At 52.0% G+C, this 24421-nt stretch overlaps 1 protein-coding gene across 1 annotated transcript in view; it reads left to right on the forward strand.

Annotated features, from left to right (window-relative positions):
* acvr1c (activin A receptor type 1C) overlaps nt 1–24421 on the forward strand; it is a 295659-nt gene that overhangs the window by 70668 nt on the left and 200570 nt on the right. The window contains exon 4 of the mRNA XM_072475088.1: nt 6131–6298. Within this exon, the coding sequence (XP_072331189.1) occupies nt 6131–6298 (168 nt within the window). The remainder of the gene's footprint in view (nt 1–6130; nt 6299–24421) is intronic.

Raw genomic sequence — 24421 nt, forward strand, 5'->3', positions numbered from 1 at the left:
CCAAAGGCGGCCTGAGCCAGCCCACACTGATCACGAGGGGGACATGATGTTACCCGCTACTGGCCCCGACCCGGGCAGCCACCGGACAATACTTGAGGGTTTTTCTGATTTTTTTTTTAACCTCCAGCTCCCCCTCCACAGCCAAGTCACCCAGGACCCGCTTCTAAATACTTGCACGAGTCCGTGCCTGCGAGACTTCCACCTAAGAAGAGTGGGGCATCGTGGATGGGTGGAAATACACGCAATAGCGGTTTTGCATGAAATCACCGGCTTGAGGTGCAAACATCGATATCGCTGCCAGTGAGGGACTGGAGAATGGTGTCAGAATCAGCGCCAGGTGCAAAACAGGGTTTTTCCATTTTGCGTGATTCTCTGCCCTGTGACATGATCATAAATGTGAAGAACTGCAAGGGTTAATATAATGTCTAAATCAACCACTAGAGGGAGCTAGATATACAACTATATGAGGCATTGATGCTAAGCCTTGTGGGTGAAAGGTTGAGGAGAAATCTAGAGTACAGACTGAGGGAAAGATAGTGTGAGTAAGAGCTGATCAGAGTTAATGTAATGGTGTTATGTCATGTGACAGTACCTTTAAGAAATGGTATTGATCCATAACTGTCAATTATCATAGAATCATAGAATTTACAGTGCAGAAGAAGGCCATTCGGCCCATCGAGTCTGCACCGGCTCTTGTAAAGAGCACCCGAACCAAGGTCCATACCTCCACCCTATGCCCACAACCCAGTAACCCCACCCAACACTAAGGGAAATTTTGGACACTAAGGGCAATTTATCATGGCCAATCCACCTAACCTGCACATCTTTGGACTGTGGGAGGAAACCGGAGCACCCGGAGGAAACCCACGCACACAGGGGGAGGATGTGCAGACTCCGCACAGACAGTGACCCAAGCCGGAATCGAACCTGGGACCCGTGAAGCAATTGTGCTATCCACAATGCTACCGTGCTGCCCTTTACATATGCAGGCGGATGAAAAGTGGGCAGAAGTTCATGAAGTAGTAGTGCCGGTAGGGTATAGAAAGGAGGTGTTGTGAGTTGCGCATGAGGTACCAATGGGAGGTCATTTGGGAATAAGGAAAACTCAAGCTAAAATACAAAAACATTTTTATTGGCCTGGACTACCTAAGGATGTAGTTAAAGTTTGTCAATCATGCCACACATGTCAAGTGATAGGGAAACCTCAAGCAGTGATAAAACCAGCGCCCTTAATACCCATTCCAGCATTTGAGGAACCTTTTACAAGGGTCCTAATTGATTGCATAGGACCGCTTCCTGAAACTAAAAATGGGAATCAATATCTTTTGACTATAATGGATGTGTCTACTAGGTTTCCAGAGGCCATTCCAGTACGTAATATTACAGCTAAAAAGATTGTGGAGGAATTACTTAAATTCTTTACTAGATATGGACTACCCACAGAAATACAATTGGATCAAGGATCAAATTTTACCTCAAGGTTATTCAAAGAAGTTATGGATAGCTTAGGAATAAAACAATTTAAATCAACTGCATACCATCTAGAATCGCAGGGAACGTTAGAAAGGCGGCATCAGACATTAAAGACAATGTTGAGGATTTGTTGTCAAGATTATCCAGAGGATTGGGATAAAGGAATTCCATTCGTACTGTTTGCAATTAGGGATGCACCTAGTGAGTCAACCAAATTCAGTCGTTTTGAACTAATGTTTGGTCATGACGTAAGAGGACCACTTAAATTGATGAAGGAAAAATTGGTAAGTGAGAAATCGGAAATTACATTATTGGATTACGTGTCAAATTTTAGGGAACGATTAAATAGAGCAGGTGAATTGGCTAGACAACATTTAAAAGTTGCACAAAATGTGCTGAAACGGATAGCAGACAAGAAATCCAAAGTTCGTAGTTTTCCCATTGCGGATAACGTTTTAGTGTTGTTACTAGTGGTAAAAGCAAGGTTTTGTGGACCTTATCAGATTGAAAGAAAATTCAGTGAGGTGAATTATGTGGTAAAAACACCAGATAGAAGGAAGACTCACCGAGTGTGTCATGTGAATATGCTTAAAAGGTACTTTGAAAGGGAAGGAGAGAAAAAGGAGGTTTTAATGATTCAAACTCAAAGCGACAAACCAAATCCAGATGACTGTGAATTTGACATACCTCAAATTACATTGGAAAACGAGGATGTTCTTAAAAATTGGAATAAATTGTTGAGTTACCTTCCAGAGGAAAAACGAACTGACCTGAAAGAGTTATTGATATCACATGGGCAAGTTTGTGAAGATAAATTGGGAAGTACTAAAATGGCTATACATGATGTAGATGTGGGAAATGCTGTTCCAATCAAACAACATCCATATAGACTTAATCCTTTAAAATTGGCACAGGTTAACAAAGAGATTGAGAGTATGCTTAAAAATGGCATAATTGAAGTGGGTTGCAGCCAATGGAGCTCACCCATACTGATGGTACCTAAACCAGATGGTACCCAACGGTTGTGTGGGGACTATAGAAAGGTTAATGCAGTTACAAGAACGGACTCTTATCCTATCCCACGTTTGGAGGATTGCATTGAGAAAGTGGGACAATCCGCTTTTATTTCCAAACGGAATTTACTTAAAGGTTACTGGCAGGTACTTTTATCCGAAAGGGGGAAGGAGATTTCAGCTTTTGTGACTCCAGATGGTATATACAAATTCAAAGTTATGCCATTTGGCATGAAAAACGCCCCAGCCACATTTCAACGGTTAACTAACAAAGTTGTTTCAGGATTACCCAATTGTGCGGTGTACATCGACGATCTGGTAATTTTCAGCCAGACATGGACCGAACCTTTGAAACATCTGATGGAGTTATTCGATTGACTTCAGGAGGCGGGTTTGGGGATAAACCTAGCCAAAAGTGAATTTAGAAAATCCCAGGTCACTTTCCTTAGCCAGACAATCAGACAGTGTTGAATGGTCACACGGGATGTGAAACCAACAGTTATTGAGGACTTTCCAATACCCAAAAGACGAAGGGAAATAATGCGAGTTCTTGGCATGAGTGGTTTTGATCGAACATTTGTAGCGTGATTGCTCCACTGATGGACTTACTGAAGAAGTGTAACAAATTCCAGTGGACAGCGGACTTTCAACAGGCATTTGACAGCCTGAAAGCTGTGATAATCAATGCTCCTGTGTTGGAGAATTACAAGGGACTCTGTGATCTGATTGAACTAAAGTATCTGACTTTAAAGAGAAATGCCGAGGCATAGAGAAATGGATGGATCGTGCAGAGACCTTCTTGTTCAAAGAGACTGTCAACCGAGAAGGATTTCAGTTAGAGAAAGAACAAAAATGGACTATATTATTGTACCTGTTTGCGTGTGTTTGTTTTGAAACAAAAAAGTATATTTATTGTGTGCATTTCTTAAAGGATAGTGAAAAGGTGAAAAATGAAACCATCTTGAAGTTGATGGTTTATTTTTTTTTCTTGGGGGGAGGTGTCATGTGAGAGTACCTTTAAGAAATGGGTGTTTATACATGGCTGTGTATATAAATATCTGTAGTGAGAGTACCTTTAAGAAATGGGTGTTTACTACTGCAGTGATGTCAGAGAGTGGGTGGAGCTGGGCTGTCTGTCAACTTTTTACTTTAGTTTTTGAGCAGGCTGCAGGGTGTGTTTTAGTTTTGTTTTCAATGTTGGAGCTGAAGCCAGACCAAGCAGGTGTACTGCTGTTGTCTCTGCCATCAAAAGACTATCTCTTGATCATATGGTGAATTCAGAATTATAAAAGTTCTCAGTTATGAATGTAAACCTAATGTGCTTCTGTTGAAAGGTTCTGTCTTCTGGATGTTGTTTGGGAAGTTATTAAGGATTACTTAGTGTTGTATTCTTTGTGGGTTGTATTTGAATTGATGGTTGCTAACATGTTCACTGTATGTTTCAAAAAGGTTAACTTAAGTTCATAGAATAAACATTGTTTTGCTTGAAAAAATACTTTTCCATTTCTGCTGTACCACACCTGTAGAGTGGGCCGTGTGCTCCCCATACCACAATCTATTTAAAGTTGTGGGTCAGGTGAACTCCATGATACACTTTGGGGTTCTCTAAACCTGGCCCATAACAGTAGAGATTAGTAGTAGATCAGTGTAGCTTATATGAGGGCAGCACGGTAGCATTGTGGATAGCACAATTGCTTCACAGCTCCAGGGTCCCAGGTTCGATTCCAGCTTGGGTCACTGTCTGTGCGGAGTCTGCACATCCTCCCCGTGTGTGTGTGGGTTTCCTCTGGGTGCTCCGGTTTCCTCCCACAGTCCAAAGATGTGCAGGTTAGGTGGATTGGTCATGATAAATTGCCCTTAGTGTCCAAAATTGCCCTTAGTGTTGGGTGGGGTTACTGGGTTATGGGGATTGGGTGGAGGTGTTGACCTTGGGTAGGGTGCTCTTTCCAAGAGCCGGTGCAGACTTGATGGGCCGAATGGCCTCCTTCTGCACTGTAAATTCTATGATAATCTATGATATGTTTATTATCAACTGTATTATATAGGAGTAAGTGTCGAATCCAATTAAGTAGTGTTAATAAATTTATAGCTTTGTTCCATTTAGAAGCTATTTGTGGTCTTTGTGAACACTACGCCAATTATCCTGAATTTAGCAACACAAAGAATACCACACGCCTGATCCCGATTCTCGCTTCTGGAGTCACAACGCAGAAAACCCAGCCCCTTATGTTTATGTGCCTAACTCTACTTTGTGCAGCAACTCTAAGTGTCATAGCCCCTGGACGGGCGGGTGGGGGGGGGGCAGTGGAGGGGAGGATCACCCCCATGGCTGGGGGTATGGGGGGGCACCCAGGCAATCAGGGGCATGCGGTGGGGGGAGGGGGCTGGGTTCGGGGCCAATTTGAGGGTGTGGGAGGGTGGTCAGCACTGTGAACTCTCTATTGGTTGCCCGATAGTGGGATTCTCTGGGAATCCCTCGTGTCCCATGCATAAATGTGCATGGCGTGGAACAGTGAATTGCATCCCACTTAATGACCACAAGGGATTGTAAAACTGGTGCAATTCAGCTCCAGCGGGTGAACATTGGGCTGGATTTTCCGTTTCAGCGGCTAAGTGCCGGCTCAAACGGAGAATTCGCAGGAGTTTTACGACTAGAAAATTGGCGCTGAACCTTCACCGGATCTGGGACCGTGCATGCGCACTGCTGATTACCTACAGCGGTCGAGCTGTACAACATGGCACCAGCCCTGAGCAGACCTGACCCGCCATCTGCTACCCCACAGGCCACCCCCTGGCCACCCCCCACCAGTCCCTCCAGCCCTTGCGGAAGCCCCACGCAGCCAGCAGCATGGATCCCTGCAGAGTGTGGCGATATTGGATACAGTCCACAGCCGCCACGCCAGGTTCCCGAACCGCTGAGACCACAAGTGTCCCACACCGTCGGGAACTTGGCCCATCGGGGGTGGAGCATCACGGGAGGGCCTGCCTACGATGCGCCAACGCCATTGCAATGGCGCGTGGTGCGCAACGCGATTACATCATTTCCGAGGGGGTGGAGCATGGAGACCAGCGTCAAACGCCGCCGCCGTCCCCGATTTATGCGTCGGAGTCGATTCTCCGCCCGATTGCCGATTACGATAACTTAACAGTGGCATTTATGCAAGTAAATTACAGTGGTTAACCTCAGTGTTAAAATAACTTCAATTGCAACATCTCGGCCTCGATGGCAAGCTGAACTTTGTTACTGAAGGGAATATGATTCATTTTAGTTCCCTACAAGATATTTTCTTCAAAAACCTATGAGGTATTTCTACAAACACTGCCATAAACTATTATTTACCACTTTTGGAATACGAATTATTCTCTTCACGTACAGAGTATTCTAAATGTAGTTTTGGTATTTGGTGGCCCTGAAAGTGATATTACTCGTCAAATCAGAGACTCGAGTGAAATTGTTCAAAATGGCACTTGTGTAAGTGACTTACATAATGAATAGTTACTCATGTCATTGAAATGAGCATTTAACGAACAGTAGGTGCTAATTCCAGATTTTAAGATATAAAATAGTGTTCTTAAATGAAAAATTCTATATTAACAATTATAAATAATTTTAATTTACTGTTTAACTTTTCCTTTTTTGTCAGATGATGGCATCCGGACTCAACTTTGGCTTGTTTCCGATTACCATGAGAATGGTTCACTGTTTGACTACTTAGACAGATATACTGTGACAATAGATGGTATGATACAATTTGTCATCTCTATTGCAAGTGGACTAACACATCTCCATATGGAAATAATTGGCACACAAGGTAAAATAATTTTGTTTCCAAATTAAGCAACTGGTTGAAATGAGGGTTATAATTGCTATTACAGTACTTTACTGGATAACAATCTTCATAAAATCAACTAAGTTTGATTACATTTATTTAATTATGATTATGTTTAAAACCTGACTCGGAATAGGCATAATAATTTGTGCATTTTTTCTGAAACTGTCGGAGACATTGTTTTTTTGTAAGATAATGCTTGACTTTAAACCAAGGAGGGATGTATGCAAAATTTAAATTTACCCTCTTGTTGACTTTAATGGTTTGTTAACAGATCCACAGAAATAATAATAACTTCCCCAACATCAGCTACTCTGTAATTACCTCAGTAAACACAGCAAGACAGGGAATTTAATATTCTTTTGCTCACTGTATCAGCCTTCTGCGTTGTTTTTGAGGAAACAACTTCCTCCCCTTCTCCAAGTATGCACGAACCACAACTCCACATTCCTGCAGCCCAGTTCCCCCTGATTCATGACAGAGTTTCATCCTATAGACTGTGATGGTGAAATTGCATCATAAGACTATTATGATAATGATAATCGTTTATTGTCACAAGTAGGCTTCAAATGAAGTTACTGTGAAAAGCCCCTCGTCGCAGCTCTGTAATATCAACACAAGATAACTAAAATGCAGCTTTCAATTGATATTTTAATTCTTCCTCACATTCTCTGCCATTTTTTCCCACCAACTGGTAGGAAAGATGTAGCCGAATCTTCTGGCAGAAGCAGTGCTGTGTATGTTGCCCCTGCATGCGAAGAGTCTCCTGATCCAGCACTACTGTGTATTTCTTTCGGGATCTTCCGATCCCCGCTATCAAAGAAATGCAGTGCCCCTGGGGAACTCCATCAGAAGGGAGTTGAGGAAAGAGATGGCACGCCCCTTATTTACAGCAATATCTGCCATATTCAGGTACATCTAAACGTTTGGGTAAGTGAATGAGTGGGTTGGTGAGTGGGAATGTGGATAGGTAGGTGGGTGACGGGGGCTGGTTGGGCACTTGTCAGGTCTGGTTGGGGGGGTCAGGGGTTGTCTGATCTGATCGGGCAAGCATAATCAGGTCAGAGGGTGGACACGTTGGTCATGGGGGAATGTTTAGTCAGGGTGGTAAGTAGTAGGGTGGGCAGGGGGATACCCAGGCCTGGTTTGGGGGGGCATGAGTAGCAGGTCAGGGAAAAGTCAGGTTCCAATGTTAGTCAGGTTGCGGGAGTAATGAGGTTGGGGGGAAGTCGGGTTACGGGGGTAGTCAGGTTGTAGGTGAGTCAGGCCAGTGGGGGTAGTCAGGGGGAGAGAAGTCAGATCGGTGGGGAGACTTCGGTGGGGGGAGGGGGAGTAGTCAGGCTGGGGAGGTAGTCAGGTCAGTAACATAGTCAGGTCAGGGGGGTAGTCTGGTTGGGGAGTGGTCAGGTGGGGGGTAGTCAGGTCGGGGGTGGCGGTTTATCAGATCGGGGAGGTAGTCAGGTCGCGCAGGAGTCAAGTTGGCGTGTTAGGTCAGGGGGTAGTCAGATCGGGGGAAGGGTAATGTGGTTGTGGGGGGCGACAGGTGGTGGTCATTGGGTAGTTTGGTGTTGGTTGTGTATGTGGGGTGGAAGTTGGGCCCGGTGTCGGGGGGAGGGTCAGTGGGTAGTCAGGTTGGATCGGGGTTAATCAGGTTGAATTGATCAAGGACTGTAGTTTTGTCCAGTTGGGGGCGGTAGTAGTTTTGTTGAGTGTCCGGGGGTCAGTCAGGTCCAATAATGATCTTTATTAGTGTCACAAGTAGGCTTACATTAACACTGCAATGAAGTTACTGTGAAAATCCCCGAATCGCATATTCCAGCTCCTGTTCGGGTACACTGAGGGAGAATTCAGAATGTCAAGTCAGGGGTAAGTTGCCTCTGGATTGGGGAGAGTAATCGGGTTGGGGGAGTAGTCTGGCCAGAGGTTCTGGGGAGAGCTGGGTAGTTGGGGAATTTGACTGAGAGTCAGTTTTGGATATATCCAGGTGATAGACCAAGCTTTAAACTGTCTAACATTTCTTGGCTAACCATCAAGCCAAGTCCTGTGGATCAGCCCCGTCTCCGGCTCTTGCTCAGACTCCGAGACATTCACAATAGCTCCCAGAGAGAGGGTACTTCCCATTGGATGTTTAAACTTTCTGAATAGGGGGTTCACCTGTGGGATTAGTGTTTCCGTGGCTCTGGTGCACCTCATTCTTTTATCCTCTTATTTATCCCACTCATGGAGCCCATACTTACCTAATCCGGGAGTAAGAATTCCATATTATTCCCATGGAAGATTTCTGACTAAATGTTGGTGACAAAATGCCAAGAAATCCTGAGAAAATCGTGGAGAAAAGAGAGCAGTAAGAAGCAACTGGGGGTGGAGCCGACTCCTCAACATTGCAAATTAATCCTCAAACAGACTCTCGACACGGCATTCTCTAAGGCATTACAGATGAGAAACTCGGCTTGTTGGCGCAGAAGATCAGTGCTCATATTGTAAAAGGGGCGAGATTTTCCGAGCCCCCGCCGGGTCGGAGAATCGCCGGGGGCTGGCGTGAATCCCGCCCCCGCCGGTTGCCGAATTCTCTGGCACCGGAGATTCGGAGGGGGCGGGAATCGCGCCGCGCCGGTTGACGAGCCCCCCTCGCGATTCTCCGTCCCGGACGGGCCGAAGTCCCACCAGCGTGGATTAAACCACCTCTCTTACCGGCGGGACAAGGCGGGGTGGGCGGGCTCCGGGGTCCTGGGGGGGGGGCGCGGAGCGATCTGGCCCCGGGGGGTGCCCCCACGGTGGCCTGGCCCACGATCGGGGCCCACCGATCCGCGGGCGGGCCTGTGCCACGGGGGCACTCTTTTCCTTCTGCCTTCGCTACGGTCTCCACCATGGCGGAGGCGGAAGAGACTCCCTCCACAGCGCATGCGCGGGGATGCCGTGAGTGGCCGCTAACGCTCCCGCGCATGCGCCACCTGGCAATATCATTTCCTCGCCAGCTGGCGGGGCACCAAAGGCCTTTTCCGCCAGCTGGCAGGGCGGAAATCAGTCCGGCTCGGCCTAGCCCCTCAAGGTTAGGGCTCGGCCCCCCAAGATGCGGAGGATTCCGCACCTTTGGGGCCGCGCGATGCCGGACTGATTTGCGCCGTTTTTGGCGCCGGTCAGCGGACATCGCACCGATACCAGAGAATTTCGCCCCTGGTTTGAGGAATTGGAGGAGAGAATCATTACTGTTGAAAATGCAACTTCCTCAAATGAGGCCCGCTTGCAACCCTTAGAAAAGCAACTACATGGTATGTCAGAATTCCTGGCCAATGTGGAAAACTGAGGCCGGAGGATAAATTATGCCCCTTGGCATAGTTTTGTTGTTGGTTTGCCAGAAGGAGCTGAGGGTAACATCCCAGCTGGCTACCACATTTTCTTAATCTGAATACGGAAGCTAGATGTATTAAGGTAGAAAGGACACAGTGTATCCTGTCTTTAAGACCAAGGGACAATCAGTGTTCCCAGCCAGTAATGGTGTATTTTCATAACTTTGGAGATTGGCAAAGCAACTAGACGTAACGGGGCCTTGCTCTATGAAGGAGAGGCGGTCTCTTTCGTCCAAGATTTTCCGGCAGTGATACAACCAAAGCCCAGGGTTTCAATTAAGTTAGAAAATGTCTCAAGGCTACGTGGTCTAATTATTTAGAAAATAATATTTTATCTAAGAGTTCATATTTAACAAACACGATCTAAACTACAACACAATCACTATGAAAATTGTTCAATAGTACAAGAAATTAGAGATGTAGAAAAGCACACAACAAAGGTTACATCCAAACAGAACCCTCCCCCTCGAAACATCTGATTGTAATTAACTCTTTGAAGTGTGAGATAAATGCTGCCACCTCAGACAGAATCCCTCTACCGAGCCCCTTCCAGTGTACTTGACCTTTTCCAAGTTAAAAAGTTCATAAGGTAACCCAACCAGGCCGAGGCACGAGGCGGAGTGGACGCTCTCCCTGCCAGCATAACTCGCCTTCGGGTTATCAGTGACTCAAAGACGAGTGTATCTGCCCTCACCCCAGTCTGCAGCCCCGGCGAGTCATGGACACCAAAGGATATGGCTCCAGGTCGATGTTAAGAGACAAGGAGACCCAAAAGCTCACCATCTTAGGGCAAGGCTAGAACATGTGGGTATGGTTGGCTGGCCCACGAGAACACTCAAATGCATTGAGTTCATCGGGGAGGGGTGCGCTGCTGCTGGAGATACTGTTCAGCTTCGCTTTGCAGCCCGTTACGTTGTTTAGGCCTTGACACAACTGCCGAGAGTCTGTGATGCTAGTCTGTGACTCTGGCTTGGTCTGATATTCTCTCTTGGCATCCCGGATGGCTTTGTGGAGATCGTATCTGGATTTCTTGTATAGGTCAGGGTCAACTGCCTTGAACGCCTCAGGCTTGCCCTTCAGTAGGGAGTCAATCTCGCGATTGAGCCATGGTTTCCGGTTGGGGAACATACGTACTGCTTTCTTTGGCACGCAGTCGTCCACACATTTGCTGATGAAGTCTGTGACAGTGGTGGCACACTCATTTAAGTTGGTCGCATGGTTCTTAAATATGGATCAGTCCACTGTCTCTAAGCAGTCAAGTAGCAGCTCTTCTGTTTCCTCTATTTTCTAAATGGGGAAATGCTTTGGAAATCAGAAGCACAAAGGGACTTAGGAGTCTTAGTTCAAGATTCTCTTAAGGTTAACATGCAGATTCAGTCGGTAGTTAGAAAGGCAAATGCAATGTTCTCATTTATGTCTGAGAGGGCTAGAATACAAGACCAGGGATGTACTTCTTGAGGCTGTGTAAGGCTCTGGTCAGACCTCATTTGGAGTAATGTGAGCAGTTTTGGGTCCCGTATCTAAGGAAGAATGTGCTGGCCTTAAGGGCCCAGAGGAGATTCACAAGAATGATTCCTGGAATGAAGAGCTTGTCGTATGAGGAACGATTGAGGAATCTGTGTCCTCGTTGGAGTTTAGAAGGATGAGGGGTATCTTATTGAAACTTACAGGACACTGCAAGGACTGGATAGAGTGGACGTGGAGAGGCCGTTTTCACTAGTAGGAAAAACTAGAACCCGAGGGCACAAGCTCAGACTGGGGAGGAATTTCTTCAGCCAGAGGGTAGTGAATCTGTGGAACTCATTGTCGCAGAAGGCTGTCGAGGCCAAATAACTGAATGTCTTTAAACAAAGACAGATGGATTCTTGATTAATAAGGGGATCAGGGGTTATGGGGAGAAGGCAGGAGGTGTCAGGCATGATTGAATGACGGAGCAGACTCAATGGGCTCCATGGCCTAATTCTGCTCCTATGTCTTCTGGTCTGATGAATATCCATCAGAACCCGGAACCTTGTTCATCCGCATTAAACCAATCGCCCTCAGCACCTCATCCAAGCCTAACGGGGCCTCCAACTCTTTCCTATTCTCCTCCTCTATTCTCGGGAAGGAAAACCTGTCCAGAAACTCCTCCATATCTGACACCCACTCCGATGGCTCTAACCTGGACAGATCTCTGTAGAAAGTCTCAAATGCCTCATTGACTCCTCTTGGTGCTCTCAGTAAATCATCCCTCGTGAGCTTCCTGATGCTCGGCTGCCAAGGCCGTCAACTGTATAAAACATCCACTTAACGAGGCCTCATGGGCTTCACGCTACAAATGACTATCCTGCCGACTCATCAGCCCCCTGCTAACAAGGGAGAGCAGCACTTAAAATGCTCCTGCACAGCCAAACCCACACAGCTTGCAGCCAGGCCACTGAGGGGACCAGCCCCATGATTCGGCGATGCCAACCTGGCAAGACTGTTGGACGTGGTCGATGGGATGACCTGTTCCCCCGAGGGTCTCTGAGAGTCAGCCCAAGGGCAGGCAGTTGCTGCCTGGGAGGAAGTGGCAGCGGCCGTCAGCTTGGGGGGCGTGACCAGGAAGACTGGAAGCTAGTGCCGTAAGAAGGTCAATGTTCTCCAACAGGCCGCATGGGTGGGTTGTCACCAGCCTTCTGGCACCGATTCGACCCGCCACCCCTGGCCACTAGCCCCCCCGTCCAATGACCATGTGCCTGGCACTGCCCCCGCCCAGCACCGTTCCTTGCCTCTGCCCACTCACTGGTCCCACGCTGGTCCCACTGCTGCTTCTCTCACCCCGCTGCTGTACCTCTCTCCCCGCTGCTGCTCCAGTCTCCCCGCCGCTGCTCCTCTCTCCCCGCTGCTGCTCCAGTCTCCCCACTGCTGTACCTCTCTCCCCGCTGCTGCTCCTCTCTCCCGCTGCTGCTCCTCTCTCCCCGCTGCTGCTCCTCTCGCCCCGCTGCTGCTCCTCTCTCCCCACTGCTGCTCCTCTCTCCCCGCTGCTGCTCCTCTCTCCCCGCTGCTGCTCCAGTCTCCCGGCTGCTGCTCCTCTCTCCCCGCTGCTGCTCCTCTCTCCCGGCTGCTGCTCCTCTCTCCCGCTGCTGCTCCTCTCTCCCCGCTGCTGCTCCTCTCGCCCCGCTGCTGCTCCCCTCTCCCCGCTGCTGCTCCTCTCTCCCCGCTGCTGCTCCTCTCTCCCCGCTGCTGCTCCTCTCACCCGCTGCTGCTCCTCTCACCCGCTGCTGCTCCTCTCACCCGCTGCTGCTCCTCTCTCCCCGCTGCTGCTCCTCTCTCCCGCTGCTGCTCCTCTCCCCTCATCTCTACTCGTCTCTCTCGTAAGTCCTTGTGCGCTACAATTTATTAAGCAAGCTTAAAGGACTATGGAGCTCCGGATCGCCCCGGAATGCCTGCGGGTCAGCCCCCACGCAGCGAACTCGGCAGCAGTTTTTAAACACTGGCAAGCTTGTTTTGAAGGCTACCTTCGAACGGCCCCCGGCCGGATCACAGAAGACCAGAAAATGCAGGTCCTGCATTCGAGGGTAAGCCCGGAAATTTACCCTCTCATAGAAGACGCAGAGGATTTCCCGACGGCGCTCGCAGCACTGAAGAGCATCTACGTTCGCCCCGTGAACCAGGTCTACGCACGCTACCAACTCGCAACGAGACGGCAAAGTCCCGGAGAATCGTTAGAGGAATTCTACGCCGCGCTGCTAATTTTGGGACGGGGCTGCAGCTGCCCGCCGGTGAACGCGATTGAACACACGGACGTGCTAATTCGCGATGCGTTTGTGGCAGGTATGAACTCTCCCCAAATCCGCCAAAGACTTTTAGAAAGACAGTCGCTAGGACTCTCAGAGGCACGGGCCATTGCAGCTTCCCTAGATGAGGCCTCGCAAAACGCCCGCGCCTACGGCCCTGACCGCGCGGCAGCCCCTTGGGCTCCGTGGACCACTGTCGCGACAAACCCCCCCACCCTCCCTCACAGTCTTGCGCGGTTAAAGCGGCAGATCATCCCGGGGGGGCCCGCTGCTATTTCTGCGGGCAAGCAAAACACCCCCGGCAGCGCTGCCCGGCCCGCGCAGCTATTTGCAAAAGCTGCGGCAGGAAGGGCCATTACGCGGCTGTGTGCCGGTCCCGGGGGGTCGCCGCAATCCCCGGAGAAGAACGAGCCCAGCGCATCTCAAATGCTCCCCAACCCCCCCCCAGCGCCCCATATGCGACCCGCGGGCGCCGCCATTTTGGGTCCCGGGCACCACGAGGGGAGGATGGGCACTGCCATCTTGTGACTCCCCAGCCACGTGCGATTCATGGGGCGGCCATTTTGTCCACCCCCGACCACGTGCGATCCATGGGGCGGCCATTTTGTCCACACCCGGCCGCGTGCGATTCATGGACGCCGCCATCTTGGATGACAACAAAGGACCCAGCATCGACGGCTCCAAGGGGTCCGAAGAAGATGCCGAGACACTACGACCACGACTGGCTTCGGTGACGCTGGATCAATCACGGCCCCGGACGCTCCAGACGACGACAACAACGGTGCTGATCAACGGACACGAGACATCATGCCTGATCGACTCCGGGAGCACCGAAAGTTTCATTCACCCCGACACGGTAAGACGCTGTTTTCTGACCATCCATCCAAGTACGCAAAAGATTTCCCTAGCTGCAGGATCCCACTCCATAGAGATCAAAGGGTTCTGCATCGCGAACCTAACGGTGCAAGGGAGGGAGTTTAAAAACTACAGGCTCTACGTCCTTCCTCAACTCTGCGCGCCCACATTACTGGGATTAGATTTCCAGTGTAACCTGCAGAGCCTAACATTTCAATTTGGCGGCCCAATACCCCCACTCACTATCTGCGGCCTCGCAACTCTCAAGGTTGAACCGCCGTCCTTGTTTGCAAACCTCACCCCGGATTGCAAACCCGTCGCCACTAGGAGCAGACGGTACAGCGCCCAGGACCGGATATTTATTCGGTCTGAAGTCCAGCGGTTGCTGAAGGAAGGCATAATCCAGGCCAGCAATAGTCCCTGGAGAGCCCAGGTGGTAGTAGTAAAGACCGGGGAAAAGCAAAGGATGGTCATAGACTATAGCCAGACCATCAACAGGTACACACAGCTAGATGCGTACCCTCTCCCCCGCTTATCCGACATGGTAAATCGGATTGCCCAGTATAAGGTTTTCTCCACCGTGGACCTCAAGTCCGCCTACCACCAGCTCCCCATCCACCCAGGTGACCGCAAGTACACAGCCTTCGAGGCAGACGGGCGTCTATACCACTTCCTAAGGGTCCCATTTGGTGTCACGAACGGGGTCTCGGTCTTCCAACGGGAGATGGACCGAATGGTTGACCAGCACTGGTTGCAGGCCACGTTCCCGTATCTCGACGACATAACCATCTGCGGCCACGATCAGCAGGACCACGACGCCAACCTCCAAAAATTCCTCCAGACCGCTAACGCCTTGAACCTCAAATACAACGAGGAAAAGTGCGTTTTTAGCACAAACCGGTTGGCCATCCTGGAATACGTAGTGCGCAATGGGATAATAGGCCCCGACCCCGAACGCATGCGCCCCCTCATGGAATTTCCCCTCCCCCACTGCTCCAAAGCCCTGAAACGTTGCCTGGGGTTCTTTTCATATTACGCCCAGTGGGTCCCCCAGTATGCAGACAAGGCCCGCCTGCTAATACAGACCACTACCTTCCCCCTGTCGACAGAAGCTCGCCAGGCCTTCAGCCGCATCAAAGCGGATATCGCAAAGGCCACGATGCGCGCCATCGACGAGTCCCTCCCCTTCCAGGTCGAGAGCGACGCATCCGACGTAGCTCTGGCGGCCACCCTTAACCAAGCGGGCAGACCCATGGCCTTTTTCTCCCGGACCCTCCACGCCTCAGAAATCCATCACTCCTCAGTGGAAAAGGAAGCCCAAGCCATAGTGGAAGCTGTGCGACATTGGAGGCATTACCTGGCCGGCAGGAGATTCACTCTCCTCACGGACCAACGGTCGGTCGCCTTCATGTTCGATAATGCACAGCGGGGCAAAATTAAAAATGACAAAATCTTAAGGTGGAGGATCGAGCTCTCCACCTTCAACTACGAGATCTTGTACCGTCCCGGAAAGCTGAATGAGCCGTCCAATGCCCTATCCCGCGGCACATGTGCCAACGCACAAATAGACCGTCTCCAAGCCCTCCACGAGGACCTCTGCCACCCGGGGGTCACTCCGTTCTACCATTTTATAAAGTCCCGCAACCTCCCCTACTCTGTGGAGGAGGTCCGTACAGTCACCAGGAACTGCCACATCTGCGCGGAGTGCAAACCGCACTTTTTCAGGCCGGATAGAGCGCACCTGATCAAGGCTTCCCGCCCCTTTGAACGCCTCAGTCTGGATTTCAAAGGGCCCCTCCCCTCCACCGACCGCAACACATACTTCCTGAACGTGGTGGACGAGTACTCCCGTTTCCCATTCGCCATTCCCTGCTCTGACATGACCGCGGCCACAGTCGGTTCGGTTGCCCCGCATACGTCCACAGCGACAGGGGGTCCTCTTTCATGAGTGACGAGCTGCGCCAGTTCCTGCTCAGCAAGGGCATAGCCTCGAGCAGGATGACCAGCTGCAACCCCCGGGGGAACGGGCAAGTAGAGAAGGAGAACGGCACGGTCTGGAAGACCGTCCTACTGGCCCTACGGTCCAGGGATCTCCCAGTTTCCCGGTGGCAGGAGGTCCTCCCGGACGCTCTCCACTCCATCCGGTCGCTGCTGTGTACCACCACTAACCAAACGCCCCATGAGCGCCTCCTTGTCTTCCCCAGGAAGTCCTCCTCCGGAACGTCGCTGCCGACCTGGCTGGCAGCCCCAGGACCCATCTTGCTCCGGAAACATGTGCGGGCGCACAAGTCGAACCCGTTGGTCGAGAGGGTTCACCTCCTCCACGCGAACCCGCAGTACGCCTACGTGGCGTACCCCGACGACCGACAGGACACGGTCTCCCTGCGAGACCTGGCGCCCGCCGGCAACACACACACCCCCCCGACACCGATCATCCCCTCCCTGCCACCGGCGCACCCCGCGACCGTCCCCTTCCCGGTCCTCTTCCCGTGCCCGCCCAGGAGTAAAACAGGAACAAACACCGAAACGCTCCCAGAGACGACAACGCCGGAACAAGCACCTTCACCACCACCGGGGCTGAGGCGATTGACGAGGAAGACCAGACCGCCCGCTCGACTCGTGGCATCAGTGTGACACCAAGAATGTTGTTGGACTGTAACAATTTTTTTTTCTCTTACTTATATTGTAAATATTTTCACAAACCTTGTACATAGCCCAGTGTAGGGCTAAAACTGTAATAACATGCCCAAAATTTTCCTCCCAGGACCAGCCTTGTAAACTCCTGCCACCATGCGAACCACCACCCCGCCGGGTTCATTTTTAACAAGGGGTGAATGTGGTGGTATGTATTAGGGGTCATGTGGGACTGTGAAGCCGTGATGCTATTGGCTGACAGATCACGGGTCCTGGTTGGCTGTTGACTCCTGGCTCTGCCCTGAAGGCGGAGTATAAGAACCCGGGCTTCTCCCCGCCGCTTCATTCTGTTGCTGAACTGCTGGGGACAAGTCTCGCTTAATAAAGCCTCATCGACTTCATCTCTACTCGTCTCTCTCGTAAGTAATTGTGCTGCTCCTCTCTCCCCGCTGCTGCTCCTCTCTCCCCGCTGCTGCTCCTCTCTCCCTACTGCTGCTCCACTCTCCCCGCTGCTGCTCCTCTCTCCCCGCTGCTGCTCCTCTTGACCCACTGCTGCTCCTCTCTCCCCGCTGCTTCTCCTTCTCCCCGCTGCTGCTCCTCTCTCCCCGCTGCTGCTCCTCTCTCCCCGTTGCTGCTCCTCTCTCCACGCTGCTGCTCCACTCTCCCCGTTGCTGCTCCTCTCTCCCCGCTGATGCTCCTCTCTCCCTGCTGCTGCTCCTCTCGCCCCGCTGCTGCTCCTATCTCCCCGCTGCTGCTCCACTCTCCCCGTTGCTGCTCCTCTCTCCCCGCTGATGCTCCTCTCTCCGCGCTGCTGCTCCTCTCTCCCCGCTGCTACTCCTCTCTCCCCGTTGCTGCTCCACTCTCCCCGTTGCTGCTCCTCTCTCCCCGCTGATGCTACTCTCTCTGCGCTGCTGCTCCTCTCTCCCGGCTGCTACTCCTCTCTCCCCGCTGCTGCTCCTCTCTCCCCGCAGCTGCTCCACTCTCCCCGCTGCTGCTCCTCTCTCCCCACTGCTGCTCCTCTGTCTCCGCTGCTGCTCCTCTGTCTCCGCTGCTGCTCCTCTCTCCCCGCTGCTGCTCCTCTCTCCCCGCTGCTGCTCCTCTCTCCCCACTGCTACTCCTCTCTCCCCGCTGCTGCTCCTCTCTCCCCACTGCTGCTCCTCTGTCTCCGCTGCTGCTCCTCTCTCCCCACTGCTGCTCCTCTCTCCCCGCTGCTGCTCCTCTTGACCCACTGCTGCTCCTCTCTCCCCACTGCTGCTCCTCTCTCCCCGCTGCTGCTCCTCTTGACCCGCTGCTTCTCCTTCTCCCCGCTGCTGCTCCACTCTCCCCGTTGCTGCTCCTCTCTCCCCGCTGCTGCTCCTCTCTCCCTGCTGCTGCTCCTCTTGACCCACTGCTTCTCCTTCTCCCCGCTGCTGCTCCACTCTCCCCGCTGCTGCTGCTCTCTCCCCGCTGCTGCTCCTCTCTCCCTACTGCTGCTCCACTCTCCCTGCTGCTGCTCCTCTCTCCCCGTTGATGCTCCTCTCTCCCCGCTGCTGCTCCTCTCTCCCCGCTGATGCTCCTCTCTCCCCGTTGCTGCTCCTCTCTCCCCGCTGCTTCTCCTTCTCCCCGCTGCTGCTCCACTCTCCCCGTTGCTGCTCCTCTCTCCCCGTTGCTGCTCCTCTCTCCCCGTTGCTGCTCCTCTCTCCCCGCTGATGCTCCTCTCTCCCCGCTGCTGCTCCACTCTCCCTGCTGCTGCTCCTCTCTCCCCGCTGATGCTCCTCTCTCCGCGCTGCTGCTCCTCTCTCCCCGCTGCTGCTCCACTCTCCCCGTTGCTGCTCCACTCTCCCCGCAGCTGCTCCACTCTCCCCGCTGCTGCTCCTCTCTCCCCACTGCTGCTCCTCTGTCTCCGCTGCTGCTCCTCTCTCCCCGCTGCTGCTCCTCTCTCCCCGCTGCTGCTCCTCTCTCCCTGCTGCTGCCCCTCTCTCCCCTCTGCTGCTCTTCTCTCCCCGCTGCTGACCCCCTCTCCCCGCTGGTGCTCCTCTCTCCCTGCTACTGCTCCTCTCTCCCTGCTGCTGCCCCTCTCTCCCCTCTGCTGCTCTTCTCTCCCCGCTGCTGATCCCCTCTCCCCGCTGGTGCTCCTCTCTCCCCGCTGCTGCTCCACTCTCCCCGCTGCTGCTCCACTCTCCCCGCAGCTGCTCCACGCTCCCCGCTGCTGCTCCTCTCTCCCCGCTGCTGCTCCTCGCTCCCCGCTGCTCATCCTCTCTTCCTGCGGCTGCTCCACTCTCCCCGCTGCTGCTCCTCTCTCCCCGCTGCTGCTCCTCTCTCCCTACTGCTGCTCCTCTCTCCCTACTGCTGCTCCACTCTCCCCGCTGCTGCACCTCTCTCCCCACTGCTGCTCCTCTCTCCCCTCTGCTGCTCCTCTCTCCCCGCTGCTGCTCCTCTCTCCCCGCTGCTGTTCCTCTCGCCCCGCTGCTGCTCCTCTCGCCCCGCTGCTGCTCCTCCATCAGGGCCAGGAGACTTGTCTGCCTTTAGCCCCATTAGCTTGCCCATCACACCCTCCTTAGTGATAACAATCCTCTCAAGGTCCTCACCTGTCATAGCCCCATTTCTATCAGTCACTGGCATGTTACTTGTGTCTTCCACTGTGAAGGCCGACCCAAAAAACCTGATCAGTTCCTCAGCCATTTCCTCATCTCCCATTATTAAATCTCCCTTCTCATCCTCTAAAGGACCAATATTTACCTTAGCCACTCTTTTTTGTTTTATATATTTGTAGAAACCGTTACTAGCTGTTTTAATATTCTGAGCAAGTTTACTCTCATAATCTATCTTACTCTTTATAGATTTTTTAATTAGCTTTCTGTTGCCCCCTAATGATTTCCCAGTCCTCTAGTCTCCCACTAATCTTTGCCCCTTTGTATGTTTTTTCCTTCAATTTGATACTCTCCCCTATTTCCTTAGATATCCACGGTCGATTTTCCCTCTTTCTACCGTCCTTTTTGTTGGTATATACCTCTGCTGAGCACTGTGAAAAATCACTTGGAATGTTCTCCACTGTTGCCCAACTGTTTCACCATAAAGTCTTTGCTCCCAGTCTACCTTAGCTAGTTCTTCTCTCATCCCATTGTAATCGCCTTTGTTTAAGCACAAAACACTAGTATTTGATTTTACCTTCTCACCCTCCATCTGTATTTTAAATTCCACCATATTGTGATCGCTCCTTCCGAGAGGATCCTTAACTGTGAGATCATTAATCAATCCTGTCTCATTACACAGGACCAGATCTAGGACCGCTTGTTCCCTCGTAGGTTCCATTACATACTGTTCTAGGAAACTATCGCGGATACATTCTATAAACTCGTCCTCAAGGCTGCCTTGACCGACCAATCAACATGCAGATTAAAATCCCCCATGATAACTGCTGTACCATTTCTGCATGCATCAGTTATTTCTTTGTTTATTGCCTGCCCCACCATAATGTTACTATTTGGTGGCCTATAGACTACTCCTATCAGTGGCTATTTCGCCTTCCTATTCCTGATTTCCACCCAAATGGATTCAAACTTATCCTCCATAGCACCAATGTCATCCCTTACAATTGCCCGGATGTCATCCTTAAATAACAGAGCGACACCACCTCCCTTACCATCCACTCTGTCCTTCCGAATAGTTTGATACCCTCGGATATTTAACTCCCAGTCGTGACCATCCTTTAACCATATTTCAGTAATGGCCACTAAATCATAGTAATTCACGATGATTTGCGCCATCAACTCATTTACCTTATTCCGAATACTATGAGCATTCAGGTAAAGTACACTTATGTTGGCTTTTATACCTCTGTTTTGAATTTTAACACCTCGATCAGTAACCTCTCCTAAGTTATATTTCCTCTTAACTTTTCTCCTAATTTTCCTTGTCGTTGAACCCGTATCTTCATGTAATAACCTGCCGCGTCGCTTACCATTTATATTTTTACTTCCCGTTTTATTCCTTTTAGTATTCCTGGTCCTATTCACTGAGCTCCCCTCAATCACAGTACCTTGTACTGTCGCCAATTTTGATTTTTGACTATGGCTTACTGCCTTTTGTGTCTGTCCCTGTTTTACTACCTTCCGACTTCCTGCATTGGTTCCCATCCCCCTGCCACATTAGTTTAAACCCTCCCCAACAGCTCTAGCAAACACCCCCCCAGGACATAGGTTCCAGTCCTGCCCAGGTGCAGACCATCCGGTTTCTACTGGTCCCACCTCCCCCAGAACCGGTTCCAATGCCCCAGGAATTGGAATCCCTCCCTCTTGCACCATCTCTCGAGCCACACATTCATCCTATCTATCCTGACATTCCTACTCTGACTACGACGGTGAAGATCAATGGGCATGAGACGACCTGTCTCTTTGACACCGGGAGCACAGAGAGTTTCATCCACCACACTACGGTAAGGCGCTGCTCCCTCCCAGTACACCCCGTCACCCTGAAAATCTCCCTGGCCTCCGGATCCCATTCCATTGAAATCCGGGGGTACTGCATCGTGACCCTCACCGTCCAGGGCGTAGAGTTCAGCAACTTCAGGCTCTACGTCCTCCCCCACCTCTGCGCTGCCCCGTTGCTCGGCCTGGATTTTCAATGCCATCTCCAAAGCCTTACTTTGAAATTCGGCGGACCCCTGCCCCCCCTCACCGTCTGCGGCCTCACAACCCTTAAAAGGTCGGTGCACCTTCTCTGTTTGTGAACCTCACCCCGGACTGCAAACCCATCGCCACTAGGAGCAGACGGTATAGTGCCCAGGACAGGACCTTCATCAGGTCGGAGGTCCAACGACTTCTGCGGGAGGGGATCATTGAGGCCAGAAACAGCCCCTGGAGAGCTCAAGTAGTGGTGGTGAAGACTGGGGAGAAGCATAGGCTGGTCATTGACTACAGTCAGACCATCAACCGGTACACGCAGCTCGACGCATACTCCCTTCCAATCATATCTGACATGGTCAATCAGATTGCGCAGTATTGAGTCTTCTCTACAGTGGACTTGAAGTCCGCCTACCACCAGCTCCCCATCCGCCCGGAGGACCGCCAATACACTGCGTTCGAAGCAGATGGCCGCCTCTATCACTTCCTCAAAGTTCCCTTCGACGTCACCAATGGAGTCTTGGTCTTCCAGCGAGTGATGGACCGAATGGTTGACCAGTACGGGCTGCGGGCCACCTTCCCGTACCTAGATAACGTCACCATCTGTGGCCACGGTCAGCAGGACCACGACGCAAACCTCCAAAAATTCCTCCATACTGCCAAACTCCTTAACCTCACATACAATAAGGAGAAATGCGTGTTCCGCACCAACCGCTTAGCCATCCTTGGCTACGTAGTGGAAAATGGCGTCCTAGGGCCTGACCCCGACCGCATGCGCCCCCTCCTGGACCTCCCTCTCCCCCACTGCCTCGAAATGATGCCTGGGGTTTTTCTCGTATTACGCCAAGTGGGTCCCTAATTATGTAGACAAGGCCCGCCCACTCAACAAGTCCACAGTTTTTCCCCTGACGGCTGAGGCCCGCCAGGTCTACAACTACATCAAGGCGAACATCGCCAAGGCCACGATACACGCGGTCAACGAGTCCCTCCCCTTTCAGGTGGAGAGCTATGCATCGGAAATGGCTCTGGCCGCCACCCTCAACCAGGCGGGTAGACCTGTTGTGGTAAACCACTGTTGCACCTGTATTAGGTGATGTACGGTAGGACCTGTACTACAGGTTCGCCGGTCATCCCTGCCTGTATAAATATGTGTGTCCTCCAGCCAGCAGCCATTTCACCAGCTGCTGTGGGAGGCCACACATCTGATAGCAATAAAGCCTCAGTTGGATTGAACTATCGTCTTTGTCCAATTGATCATGCCTCACCCGTGGCCTTCTTTTCCCGCACCCTCCATGCCTCCAAAATTCGGCACTCCTCTGTCGAAAAGGGGGCCCAAGCCATTGTGGAAGCTGTGCGACATTGGAGGCATTACCTGGCCGGCAGGAGATTCACTCTCCTCACTGACCAACAGTCGGTTGCCTTCTTGATTAATAATACACACCGGGGCAAGATCAAAAATGACAAGATCTTGAGGTGGAGGATCAAGCTCTCCACCTATAATTATGAGATCTTGTATCGCCTAGGGAAGCTCAACGAGCCCCCTGATGCCCTATCCCGCGGTACATGTGCCAGCGCACAATGGACCAACTCCGGGCTCTCCACTATGACCTCTGCCACACGGGGGTCACCCGGTTCTTCCATTTTGTCAAGGCCTTAACCTGCCCTACTCCATTGAGGAGGTCAGGACCGTCACCAGAGACTGCCAGGTCTGCGCAGAGTGTAAGCTGCACTTCTACCGGCCAGATAGAGCACATCTGGTGAAGGCCTCCCGCCCCTTTGAACGCCTCAGCATGGACTTCAAAGGGCCCCTCCCCTCCACCGACCGCAACGTGTACTTCCTCAACGTAATTGACGAGTACTCCCGGTTCCCTATCGCCATCCCGTGCCCGGACATGACTTCTGCCACGGTAATCTAATCCCTGCACAGCATCTTCACTCTGTTCGGTTTCCCACCTACATCCACAGCGATCGGGGATCCTCGTTCATGAGCGATGAGCTGCATCAGTTCCTGCCCAGCAAGGGCATCACCTTGTGCAGGACCCCCGGGGAACCGGGCAGGTGGAGAAGGAGAACAGGATGGTCTGGAAGGCCGTCCTGCTGGCCCTGCGGTCTACAAATCTCCCGGTCTCCCACTGGCAAGAGGTCCTCCCCGACGCGTTCCACACCATCCGGTCGCTCCTCTGCACCACCACTAATGAGGCCCCTCATGAATGTGTGTTTGCCTTCCCCAGGAAGTCCACCTCCGGGGTCTCGCTCCCAACATGGCTGACAGTTCCTGGACCCGTCCTCCTCAGGAACTATGTGCGGAGCCATAAATCGAACCCCTTGGTCGAGAAGGTCCACCATCTACAATCAAACCCGCAGTATGCCTACGTGGCACATCCCGACGGGTGACAGTACACAGTCTCCCTCCGGGACCTGGCACCTGCTGGGTCCCCTCCCACGACCCCCGACTTGACACCCCCCCCCCCCCCCCCTCCCGGTTGCCTCATTCATCCCTGTGCCACCCACCCTCCCACCAGCGAACCTCACCGTAGCCCCCACCCCAGCGGGATCCGTCCTCCCACTGGATCCACTCAGGGGTGACGAAGGAGAGGACAACACGCTCCCGGAGTCGCAGGTCACCACGTCGCTGCCCACATCACCACCAGGACTGAGGCGATCGCGGCGGAGGGTCAAAGCCCCCGACAGACTTAATTTGTAATGTTTTCGTCACCCCCGCCAGAATTTTTTTTTAACGGGGTGAATGTGGTAGACACCACGAGTGATATATTGTATGCATTACGGCACTGCCCGTATATTACAGGTACCACAGTAAATCCCAGCCTGCTGGCTCCGCCCAGCAGGCGGCGTATAAAAGTGTATGCTCTCCTGCGCTGCTCCCATTCTGGTTCCAGCTGCGGGAGGCAC

This window comes from Scyliorhinus torazame, chromosome 2 (assembly GCF_047496885.1).
Source record: "Scyliorhinus torazame isolate Kashiwa2021f chromosome 2, sScyTor2.1, whole genome shotgun sequence".
NCBI lineage: Eukaryota > Metazoa > Chordata > Chondrichthyes > Carcharhiniformes > Scyliorhinidae > Scyliorhinus > Scyliorhinus torazame.